The 14,011-nt window shown below is 34.5% G+C and overlaps 1 protein-coding gene across 1 annotated transcript in view; it reads right to left on the reverse strand.

The window, feature by feature from the left end:
- Nucleotides 1-4,379: 4,379 nt before the first annotated feature.
- Nucleotides 4,380-14,011, reverse strand: part of LOC119631423 (serine protease nudel) — a 21,291-nt gene continuing 11,659 nt past the window's right edge. The window contains 3 exon segments of the mRNA XM_038023603.1: nucleotides 4,380-5,532; nucleotides 5,604-5,711; nucleotides 7,289-7,421. Coding sequence (XP_037879531.1) covers nucleotides 4,986-5,532; nucleotides 5,604-5,711; nucleotides 7,289-7,421 — 788 coding nt within the window. The 3' untranslated portion in view covers nucleotides 4,380-4,985.

Genomic DNA, 14,011 nt, shown 5'->3' on the forward strand with positions numbered 1-14,011 from the left:
GAGTAATTAAAAACTGCTTTCCGATAGGAAAACATGCCCTACAAACTCAGAATATTGAATTGTGTTACAGTAACCGTTGTCAGTGGAAAACACCAATTTTTCAATGATTATCTAATATTAAACGAGATCGTGCGCATAGCGATGACGCCGATCAAATTGAGCGTCTAAAATAGGTGGTCACATCAGAAAGCATGAGAAGAAATCTTGAAAACTCTTTTTTCTCTTTCTTAATAATCGGTGAGTAAAGTTAGAAGCAATCACTGCATTGCGTAATCATTTGAGCATCAGAAACGGGTATCACATATGCTCACTATGAAACAAGAACATCAGCACGTTACGTTGCTGATTCGGAAAGCTGTTTACTTGTTAAGCGCAGCAAACAGCAAGATATATATAAACGAACAAACTCTGAACAACACTCATGAACCGAATCGACTGTCAGCTAAATGCAACGTAGCTAATAAAAGTTGTGCTAACTTATATGTAATCTTGGTAACACCTGCACTGGAAAGTATCTCTGTTGTAGGATCATCCTTTCGTCTCACAGATACCGTACACTCATATCGAGTCGATGTCGTATCATGACATATATCAAATAGTCATAAAACCAACCACTTTTTATGAATTTTTGCCTCATTTTTTAGTTCTTCAGGAGCGTCAATCGCTTGTTGAACTAGGGTATGCCTCTCTTGCTATGACACTTTGGTTTAATAGAGACTGATACTGATATAGCCTCTGTCAACATATCATACAAGGACAATAGGAGGATGTCAATACCTCTTATCACAGGATCAACACTAATATTCAGAAACTGAATTTTTGGCAACTAACTAAGAAATAACTAAGAAATTTCAAAATATTCTTATAATGATAGATAGTCAAGATTCTTATTTTACGTTGTTTACTTACTTCGTGCAAATCGTGTTAGGCATAAAATGAAAAGCAAAAATTTGGCATAATTTTCCTCTCTTCTCATACACGTACGGGATACTCATTTTGTTATGATGTTTGCAACACTCAGAATGAAGCTTCAGAGGTCCTATAAAGTACATACATCTTTGGTCAGCATGAAGTTATGAATTAATTAAGCCGCGTCTGTCCGTCCGTGCGTCAGTATGGTGTGTGTTTTTGGCACTCTCCGTATCACAAAAATAAAGATATCGACCTTTGAACTTGGTAGAAACATTGAAAGCTTTTTTTTGTACGCATATTGATGTTGAAAATAGGCCAAATTGATCAGAGCACACCGCAGTACGCTGCGAAGCGTAAACTGAACGCAACTCAGCAAATTGACAAAGGTGGAAGACTGAAATTTTCCATATATACTTTATGAGAAACTCTAGTACTTATCGGCAAACCATGGAAAAAATCGGCCATGCCCATACAAAGTTACTAGTGATTAAATTTTCCTTTGTTTCATTTTTTGAGATTCTATGCTTATGCTAATCATGAGTTAAACAGGACAGAATGTTTAGAACTATCTCATGCATACCTCAAATGAAGATATATTATGTGCCTAAAAATAGATTAATTCTGATATAAGTACGATAGACGTCGGGACCTAATGGTTTAATTTTTCCTTAATAATACCAACAATATGATTATCAAATAAAAGAACTTGGAGAGTAGAATGGGAAAAGGTAAGTGTGTTTTTATTTATTTATTTATTTTATTTATTCCACTTATACTAGAAACTCAACTAAACAAATAACAGTCGAGTTCAATTGGCTCTTAATGCAAAACTTATATTAAATAACAATAAAATTGAGTATAAGCATAATAAAACAAATAAGAAGAAAAGAAAAAGAAGAAAGAAAAAAACATGTACACTATCAGCATAGGAGAGCACACTTACAACCGGTACAGGACCAAATTGCAAATGAACCCCTAAGCCATCGCAAACATGCATAAGCCTGGCAACCGATAATAAATTGACAATAATTCACTTTCGAAACGTAACGACTTTTTAAGGATAAAAGCTAGTTTAAATACGACATAGGTAAATCGCGCGTATTAAGCATTGTTGCTTTAATGGACTTTAAAGCGTCCGATAACGAGAATAAGTGGTAGACGTCATTTAGGTTCTTGCAAACGACTCTGAGCGGATTGAACAGCTCATAATTAAATTTACACTGATTAAGCTTAACCAAGATAATTCAAAATTAATTTTGATCGAGGTCACAATGTGGTAGATTAATTTTTCTTAACAGTACCCTTTAGGGAAGTAAAAGGTGAGAGATAAATTTTATCCCATTTATTGCTTAATGACAATAAATAAAAGCTTGGGGTGCCAAAGATTTGAATGGTGGTGAGTATGCGAGATTCGACCCGACACGAATACAACTTCTTTACTTATTTTAAACTGAATTTGATTCATTCGTTTAGTCTGCTTAATGTATATCATGTTCTCCTAAAGTCGCTCGCGACAAAGTAAATGTTAAATAAAATCTATGAATTTTCTAAACAACATCTGCAAATAATCACTTCACACGGTATAATGAAACGAGTGTACATTCATCTTTGCCAGTGAATGTAAAAATTATTTGATTTATTTATTTATTTTCTTTAACTCTTTCTTAAACGATACAATTTCATTTAGAAAATTTTTTTGATTTTACTTTTAACCAAACTCTTTAATACATAATTCGCTATAAGCATAAATCAAACACATAAATAATTTGTGCTACAATCATGCTTATACACGCATCTACTGGCATCCCTTGTCTAACACGTTACTTATCAAACAAACTTAATACAGAACAGCGCGAAATTTGCAAATTTTATAAAACGCTTCTAATACAAGATGTCTTCAAAATCTCGAATGTGTGGCAATATGGAAAGTGCTCAAAAAAATGATCAGACCGAAAGCATTTGCGATAGCGTTTGTCAATGAGCCAAAACACGTCACTGTACCAAAATTTAGTAAATTATCTCAAAAGTTAAGACCTGTAGGTTGAACACGAAGGAACAAGCCAGACGCACAGACATACGGACAGACAAGCTTCAATCAACGCAGAAATTTATATTACATGGATCTATCCTAAGTTCTTCGGAGTGTCGCCTACATCCGCAATAAACTAAGGATACATTTTAACACCACAAGTGCTGTACGGTATTAAAAATAAAAAACTTTTTTGATTGTCATCATTACTTTTTGAATACATTTTATATTTTTAATTGTAGTGTTCCATCATAATGTTGAATTTCATATAATTTTTTTTATAAGAACTTGGAGTTAAATTAATTTTGCATTTATACATAAATTTGAAATGAAATTTCACCTGTCATGAGATTTCATGCGGTGCACAGGCCTTGATTTAGATTGTATCAAAGCCTCGTATAACACGACTTCGACATAACGCGGTACACATTGCCTTGATTTATATTACGTTCAAGTTTAACTTATACTATTCCATATTGTACGTTCGTTTAAATAAATGAATGAAAAAGTTTCGCATAACACAGTTCCGATACAGTGCTGTACAAATTGACCGCGTTGCACGGAAGACACCTGTATACAGTTTTCCTACATACCTGTTCAAAAGGTAATACTATTACTAGCCATAATGACATAATATGTATTTTATATATCTGATGAATTCTGTTACATTTTTATACACACCACCAAAGGATGGAGGAAGCTTTAGAGATCACACAATGTATCTATATTCTTGATCAATATCAAATTCTGAATCGATTTAAGCAAGTCCATTTGTCCGTCTGTCTAATATCTGTTGCAAACATTCTTCTGGCCGCGAAAATGAAGCTGTCGACTTCAAATTTGGCAGGCTGGTATAGAAAAAGGGGGTTCAAGCCGATCGAAGGACACGCTTACAATGCCGCATAGACTTACGACACCTCTGCATGTTTGTATGTACTTGAAACGGAATAAAAAAATGTTTTTTTACTTATTACGCGTAAACTACAGCAAATAAATTTACAAAATGGACAGTGCTGCAGAACCTTTACAAAAATGGGAAGCATTTTCTTTACTACTTGTCCGGGTCCGTGTGTAGTATCTACGATAAACAACATACGTACTATATAAATTTTCACTTTTATTCTGAAAATAGAGAAAATCAGCCACACTCATCCAATATATTATATGAAGATTTAGTTCCTTTTCTTTTTCTTACTGGATGATGGATATGAACGATTCGATCATAACTGCATATAATTTTCTTATATATTTATTTATGCCATATATATATATATATATATATATATTTTTTTTTTTTTTGACATTTTACAAATACTTTCTCATACACACATGCACAAATTACTTATTAAATACTTATTAAATACATTAATTTTAGCAGTTAAATGCTACAATGCTATTATATATGCTATAATGTGTACTTTATTTGATAAAGACTTTTTACATTCATACGTTCGTTAATAGTTTATCAGCGTAACAACGTTGCACAACTTCTTATTACCCTCTAATGTTCTTTCCTACCCCTCCGGATCCATTACTCTCCATCTCGATGGCACCATTCAATCATTCCTATCATCTCTCACGCTTTCTCCGTCACGTCTCTTCTTTACTATTTTAAATTATATAAAATCTTAAAGATTGGAATCCTTAAAAAAAACCGATGTGTGAATAACACGTGAATTTCTAAGCAAATCAATAATAAAAAAAAAAGAGTAAAAATAAAATCTTAAAATAAAAAATAATCTTTTGTTTTCTAATCGTTATATGCGTTAGCTTTCTAAAAAAATGTCAATTAAAACATCAACAACAAAATTAATACTAAAATCTGAAGAGAGAAAGGAATTAATAAAGAAAAAAAAAAAAAAACAGAAAAGAAATAATCAGAGGACGAAGACTTTTTAAAAGTATAACACTGAAGAAGTATGATTAACATACCAATTTTCTTAAAGAACCCTATTGTACCTTCGAATGCGAATTTCATACATATCGTCATCTAATGCTGAAGAAATATATATAATTTTTCAAAATATTGTCTTTGATAACCTTATTAAGAACATCGAACTTCTAGACGCAAACATCGGCTTGAGTCTGTGGCATTCCAACGAACCAATTCGGCCATTGGACGACTAGTCTTTAAAAAGACGGTTAACTCATCATTAAGTGTTAAAGGAGAGAATTTACTTGTTACAACTACTTTTGTAGACGGACGATAACGTCCATCCAAAAATTGCATATCATTAGAAAAATAATCATGACGCGTAAGTGTTCCTTTTGTTTCTGTCGCAGTGTTAAGCGCATCATCGATTAAACGATAACTTGGCTGATTATAGAGATGGTATCCCAGTTTACGGCAAATTTCACGTACTTCTGCGATTGTCGGTGGATTAGACTTCGGAAAGCATTTTGTTTCCCAAAGGCCAAATTTTTGTTCAATAATTTGGCCGTAGGCGTAAGGTTTCATATTTCTTTTGATTACATCGTCGCTCTTTCTCATTTCCCGTGGATATTCTACGCCGAGGCAAAAGCGTTCATCTAAGCCATTTTTACAATCCACTTGATTATCGCACACATACTCCTGCGGTATGCAATCTCTTCTAATGAATAAGGAAAAGCGAACAGAATTTCGAAAACTATTTATTCACGCAATATTGAATAAGAAACTTACGGCGAACATTGAAAACTGTCTGCTGTACAGTTGCATAACGCTGCACTCTCATCACTTTTATCCCAACAATTTCGTATACCATCACATATCTTAGCGGGATCTGTTGCCCTGTTATAGGATCAAATTATGTATTCCTTGTATAAATTTTTATTAAACGATTGAAAATGTAGAAACAATGACTAAAGTGCTTATACCCTCATCGAATAAACTGAATTTAGAAAAGTTCACTTTCCTGCAATTACGTAAGATCTGACTGAAGGAACAGTAATAATGATTAGATGCAAGCGAACAATTAATTGATCAGAATTCTATAAAGCAGTGGATATTGCGTGAATAATTTTGCATCGCAATCGTTTACTTCCATTTCATATATCAACCAGGCCTTAAGGTGTAAAATTTTATGGTGAAAAATTTATTATGAAATTTTGTTTCAACTTTTCATAAAAAGAATGTATATATGACATTCAACATTATGATGCAATACAAGAATTAAAAGTATATTTTCAAGAAATAATGATGAATGCTCATAAAATTAATTTTCATTAAAAATAGCAACTAATCGATTTTTTCGCAGCATTGGTTCAAACTGCCTTGATGACGATAAAATAAAAGCAAAAATCAATTCAAAACAACACACATGTGATTTTTTGAAATCGTGTTGTAATATTCTCAAATTAAGTATCGGGTGGCATCGAAACCGTGCTTTGCAAGTGCCGTGTTAAGCCGTGAACTTCTGTATATTTAGTCTACCCATTAAGGTAGTATTATTATTATTCTCTACTCTTTATTCTGGTAACACACTTGCTGTGCACATAGATATGCTATGCATATCTCTCGACACGCCCAGTCGATTTTATATATGCGCTACAGCCGCATGTATAATCGTTCAAGAATCTAGAGGTACGATACATATATAAATCTACGTACAGGATTACTTATAAGAATAACTGTCTACATGTAAAAGATCACAACACAATTACATAACGCTGCCGGCGCAAGCAATACTCATACTGATGTAGCGATGATAGTGGAAAATATAAAAACGCAATGCATAGTATAATCGTTCTTTTAATTGTATTACGGCAGCCGTACAGAGCTAAGAAAATAAAGACTGAACATGACGTAGACTTTACGGGTAGAAAGTCGACAATCTTAGTTTAGCCATCATCCCTGCTATCGGTGCCCGGTGTTAGCTACCGCAACACAAAGATTTGATTTGTAGAAAACAGAATCGTGATCGATGCGATTATTAAATCTTGGGTAATAATTGGAACGAGAAGACAGACCTGGATTATTAGTCTAAATGGAGACTAAGAAAACCCGTTAAAGCATGTCAACGGAAACCAATATACTTAAACGAAACATCAAAACATTGTACAGAGAATACAGAGCGGACAAACGCATTGCTGTTTTTCCTACAGCTTCACAGCAATTAAGAAACCCGTCCATCGTACGCCTTTTGGATCGACACTCTAATGAAATTAGATATGGATTTGACCGGATCAGAAATCGTTATGATCTCGACATCACTCAATCGTAAGTGTTTTCAAAAAATGTAATTAAAGTCCATTGACGGGCACGGCCGTATCCCTTTCACATATTGCAATTATTAGGTTCGTATTGGAGTGCAGACATATTACGCGTTCAATTTAAAATACGCGTATAGATGAAATTACGTCACTAACCTTAAATATGTAAAACAAGAGCATATAGTAGGTTCATCTGTGAGATCTTCACAATCCGGCATATGATTGCAAAATTTGGTTTTCGGCACACATCTACCGGATGATTGACATTTCATTTCCGATGGACTGCAACCTGTAGGCAAAGAAAATCATAAAATGGAACTTAAAATGTACTTATGAACAGTTGTAACATTATTGCCTAATCATATCTTACTTACCTATTAATCATATTAATCATGTCTTATGTAACATTATCGATTCATCATATTCTACTTACTTGTTAATCACTTATGCTAAGTTTACATTTTCTTATATTTCTACATAATGTGAATCTAGCTGTAACCTAGTTAAGATAACCTACTTTAGTTATAATCCAAATTAAATGTAATACCCTAGTTAAGATAACTCGGGGTTTATGAAACTTTAGTAGTAACTTACTTTAAAAATCTAAATTTGCTATTTTGCTTAAGCTTAGCGCTCAAGTGCAGGCAAAACAATTTATTATATAAGACACTGATCGCAGTTCAATTAGGTTAGAATTAAACTCAGAATTGAAATCAAACAAAACGGGTACATAATAGGCGTCTATTCATCGAAATATTTATTGTGTTTTCACTACATGGCGACCGTGACAGAACGCAGGGAAAATTTTTTTTTAACGTCGAAAATTTTTCAAAAAAAACGTTCCTTTTTTGAAAAAAGTTGAATGTGAAAAACCAATACAAAATTAAAAAAGGCTGCTCCCACCAATACAGTTGAATTTTTTCCATTTTAAAGTTAGCGAAAACACAATATTTGATAAACACTTCAAATCTAATTTAAAAAGAAGACGAGCGATATTTTTTGTACTAACTGCATTTAACTATCGAAAGAAGATCCAAGAATGTGTGCAATCTTTTTACACTAACAGCTAGTGGAGGACGAATAGAGGAAGCGTTATATCACGAAAATACACAATGCCTGAGTGCCCAATCCCTGACATGTGAAACATACCAAGCCGACATGCACAGCTCTCGCCTTAGTCAACCGCAAGTACAAAGATATCCGATTATATTAAGACAAAATACATAATTATATATATATATTTAAATCCTCATTACATATATTGTTAGTTACAATCTATAGGTAAACGATATAAAAATTATTATTTAAGTTATCTAACATTAACATATGAAATAACGCGAAAAAGGGGGTCGAAAGAGAATTCTACTCAATTATATCTAGAAATTTTTTTTTCACATTAATGGGAGGTACACAAACAAAATTGAATAACCATAACGCCAACGTTATTAACAACGTAGAGGTAACTGACCACACACCTCAACTGGAATTAATCCAATATTTAGTGATCCTCTCAATAATTTTACACAAAAATCAGCTAAAAAAGAAATATACAAAGCAGGCCAACGAGACACTAAACGTCTTGTAGCATAATCGATTTATCGCACTCTACCACTTTATCAATAACTTATGCTAAGTTTACACTTTATTATATTTCCTCACAATGGAAGACCAGCAATAACCCAGTTAAGATAACCCAATTTACCTATAACACACATTACATATAGCTTTAGTAATAGCTTAGTTTAATTGTACTATTTTGCTTAAGTTAGCGTAATAATTTATTATATAAGATACTGACCACATTTCAATCAGGTCAGAAGAAGTAAATCCAGAAGTAACGTACAAAGTAAAGAGAGAAGTAAACTAAGAAGAAGAACTAAAAAGTAAAGTAAAGAATAAATACTTATATAATTAATAAAGAATCTATTAACGAAAGAACCTGTAATAAGTGTTTTCACTACAGTCTAGTAGGAACTTTCTAAATAAACTTTCCCTAGCGACATGACCCTACCGAGAAGAAATCTCAGAAAGAAGATATAGACAATAATTCACGCACGCACAGCATCCACAAGTTAGTAAATCAAACTAAACATTATGCATGGAATGTCCAGTGATAGTACAGCATTAATGAGACCTTCGATAAATCTTAGAAATGTCTTAATATCGACAGACCAGACACGTAAAGATCCTTATAGAGTGTCTTGAAGAAATCCCAAAAATATTGAACGTAAACTACGAGCTACTCACAACAACGCACAAAAGCACCGCGGACAAATACTTCCACGAATTACGGAAGGATATTATCCGTCACAAATAGAAGCGCGATAGAAATATGCTTAAGTGATTCCCTTCACGAAACTACAGAACCACATTACCTTACAACAACAAAAACTTCCACTAAGAACATGCCACAAACATTAGTGGAGTTGCTCAAGATAGCCTCGAGTCTTATCCCTGATTTCGATGGCAAAATTAAAAACTTACAAAGCTTCATAGATGCATTACAACTAATAGATTCTATCAAAGAAACATATGAAGCAGCGGCAATCACACTAGTCAATCACACTAGTCAAAACCACACTAAAAGGCACCGCAAGAAACCTAATAAATCAGGAAAACACATTGACACAAATAAAGGAAACGATAAAAAAAAAAAAATGGAAGGGGAATCAGTAGAAGTCTTAAAGGCCAAACTCATGAACCTACAACAACGAAATAAAACACCGAATCAATACACAAAAGAGATAGAGGACATAACTAGATCTCTGGAAGGAGCATACATGAAGGATGGACGGACAAATACGCTCGCTACCAAATGTAGCGCACAGCAAGTCACTAAAAGAATGATACGAAACTACTCCATAGATAAAACCCAACTAATCATGAAAGCAGGAACTTTCAACAATATGAACGAGGCGATAACAATGTTCGTAAATAGTTGCAGGGAAGCAACCAGCAACAATAGCACAATTTTTTATTATAAAAGCAGAGCAAATGTTCCCACCAATTACCGGAGACGTAATAGAGGACGTTATAGTTACAATAATAACTACCAACGCAGGGAACATACCAACAACCGCCGTGACAACAACACTAACAACAATGGAAGTTGGAAAAGTTACAATCCCGCACGAGCAAGAAATCACCGAAACGTAAGAATAACACATTCGGAAAACAACTAAATCCCCTTGAGCGAGCAGGAATAAAAACGATGTATTACTTTAAACTCAGTCTGAATAACTTTATAGAAGTCAGGAACGCAGAAACAAACAACCCGCTTACCCTACTAATAGACACAGAAGCTGACATATCACTACTAAAATACACACACAGCGAATACAACAACATAAACACAGCATGCGTAACTAACTTATCCGGCATCGGAAAAGGAACTACTAAATCACTCGGAACTATTCACTTAGATCTGAAAATGAGTAACTTTCTAGTCCCACACAAATTCCACATAGTATCCGCGAACTTTCCCATACAGTGTGACGGAATTCTCGGAATGGATTTTATAAAAAAATATAATTGCGTTTTGAATTTCCAAAACACAAAAGATACCCTCACCATACGGCCCAGGCACTTTCACACACAAATACAAATTCCCTTAACACATACGTTAAAAAAAAACACCCTCCTATTGCCAGCAAGAGCAGAAGTTATTCGTCTAATACAGTTACCAACAAAAGAAAAATCAGTTCTGGTACCAAATCAAACACCACACCCAGGAGTAATAGTGGCCAGTACTATTGTGGATAGCAAAAACGCCTTTATAAGAGTTGTCAACACAAATATGAACGACGTAGCCATAAGTAGTAGCGATATTAAATTTGAGTGTCTAAATAACGCTGAAATCTTAACAATAGGCCGCAGAGCGGAACAAGAAGAAAAGTTAATATTAAACAAACTACATTTCCCCACAACATTCAAACAACCACTAACAGAAATATGTACAGAATTCTGCGATATTTTCGGTATTGAAACCGAACCAATAACTGCAAACAACTTCTATAAACAAAAGCTCAGATTGAACGACAAAACACCTATATATATCAAGAACTACCGAATTCCTGAATTACAAAAATCAGAAATAGACAAACAGGTTACTAAATTAATCAAAGACGGAATAGTCGAACCGTCCATATCCGAATATAATAGCCCACTTTTATTAGTACCCAAAAAATCTCCACCAAACACTAACGAAAAAAGATGGCGTTTAGTAGTGGATTATCGCCAAGTCAACAAGAAACTGCTAGCAGATAAGTTCCCACTTCCAAGAATCGAGGATATTCTTGACCAGCCAGGAAGAGCTAAATATTTTTCATGTCTCGATTTAATTTCTGGATTTCATCAAATCGAACTCGAAGAGAAATCACGAAACATAACTTCTTTTTCAACAAGCAATGGCTCATATCGCTACACGCGACTCCCGTACGGTTTAAAAATAGCACCAAACTCATTTCAGCGCATGATGACTCTTGCCTTTTCCGGCCTAAAGCCATCGCAAGCATTTCTCTACATGGATGATCTAGTAGTAATAGGATGTTCCGAGCAACATATGCTCAAAAATTTAAGAGATGTGTTCCAGCTATGCAGGCAACACAATTTAAAGCTGAACCCGGAGAAATGTTCTTTCTTCAGGCACGAGGTAACCTTTTTAGGCCACAAATGCACCGACAAGGGAATACTTCCCGATGATAGCAAATATGATGTCATCAAGAACTACCCAATCCCTAAAGATGCAGACAGTGTAAGACGTTTCGTTGCGTTTTGCAACTATTACAGACGCTTTATAAAAAATTTTTCAGAATATTCATGCCACTTAACTAAACTATGCAGAAAGAGAGTCCCATTCGAATGGACCCCAGCATGCAATCAGGCATTCGAGCATCTAAAAAATGAACTACTAAAACCAACATTATTGCAATATCCAGACTTCAAAAAACCATTCTGCATAACAACAGATGCTAGCAAATACGCCTGCGGCGCAGTACTCACACAGCAGTACAACGGAGTACAACTCCCAGTTTCCTACGCCTCAAGAACATTCACAGGAAACAAATAAATCCACTACCGAACAAGAGCTAATCGCAATACACTGGGCAATCAAGCATTTCAGACCCTACATATACGGACGAGAATTTTTAGTAAAATCCGACCATAGACCATTGGTATACCTGTTCTCTATAAAAAACCCAAATTCAAAACTTACGCGTCTACGACTGGATTTGGAAGAATACGATTTTACGGTAGAGTACCTCAAGGGGAAAGATAATCACGTAGCGGACGCCCTATCCCGCATAACAATTAAAGATCTGAAGGAAATAAACAGCAAAATATATAAGGTAGTAACAAGATCTGTAACGCGGCAGAAAGATAACTGCACAGAAAAGCGACATGTAAGCGAACATAAGAATGCGGCGCCCAAAGTCTATAAAGTCATTAATAATAATGACGTACGGAAATTTGTGCAATTAAAATTTGACTCCGATAAATGTTGCATGAAACATGGGAGGAAAATAATTGCCAAATTCGTAATAAACGACATTTATACCAATGGAAAACTCGACTTAGGTCAGTTTTTCCAAAGGCTGGAAAAAGAAGCCGGTATAATAAAATTGTCGAAATTTAAAATGTCACCAAGCGAGAGGATTTTCGAATCCGTATCGCAGAACCAATTTAAAATAATGGGCAATAAGATATTAAAAAACATAAGAGTAGCGCTACTCCAAGAGGTGACAATTATAAACAAAAACAATAAGCCCGCAATCAAAACCATTCTACAAAAATACCACAATGACCCAATAGAAGGGGGTCACTCTGGAATCACACGTACCTTGTGGAAAATACGAAGGTACTATTACTGGCCGCAAATGACAAAAACAATAGCCAAGTATGTCAAAGAATGTTCGCTATGCCAAAAAGCCAAAATTACAACCCATACCCAAACCCCAATGACCATAACCCCAACACCAGCAACTGCTTTCGACACAGTTGTAGTCGACACCATAGGCCCATTACCAAAGAGAGAAAAAGGTAATGAATACGCGATAACACTAATTTGCGACCTTACCAAATATTTAGTGACAATTCCGGTCACAGATAAAAAAGCTAAAACCGTAGCAAAGGCAATCTTCGAGAACTTCATACTAAACTACAGGCCCATGAAAACACTTGTAACGGACCAAGGAACCGAATACAAGAATGCACTAATGAACGATTTATGTAAGTACCTCAAAATTGACAATATAACATCAACAGCCCACCACCATCAGACACTCGGCACGGTGGAACGCAACCACCGAACGTTCAATGAGTACATCCGTTCATATATATCACCTGAATTGAATGATTGGGATATCTGGATAAAATATTTCCAATATTGTTTCAACACAACACCTTCCACAACACACAATTACTGTCCTTATAAACTAGTATTTGCAAGGCCACCAACACAATTAACAAATCACAGCAAAAACATTGACCCACTATATAACATAGACGACTACGCTAAAGAGACTAAATATAGATTAGATATAGCATACGCGCGCGCTAGGTTACTATTAGATAAGGAAAAAGAAAAACAAAAAATAAATTACGACAGGAAAACTAACAATTTACCACTAGTAGTAGGCAACCTAGTACTCCTAAGAAATGAAGTAGGACATAAGTTACAGAATAAGTATTTAGGACCGTATAAGGTCATAGAAATTAAGGATAATAATAATATTAAAATAATAGACAATAAAAATAAAACTCAAATCATACACAAAAATAGGTTAAAATTATATCACGAAACTTCATGAGTTACCTAAGTGTAAGGCGCCTACACTAACAAAATATAAATATAAGCTACACTAACAAAATATAAATATA

The sequence above is a fragment of the Glossina fuscipes genome, unplaced genomic scaffold, assembly GCF_014805625.2.
Source record: "Glossina fuscipes isolate IAEA_lab_2018 unplaced genomic scaffold, Yale_Gfus_2 1, whole genome shotgun sequence".
Classification (NCBI taxonomy): Eukaryota; Metazoa; Arthropoda; class Insecta; order Diptera; family Glossinidae; genus Glossina; species Glossina fuscipes.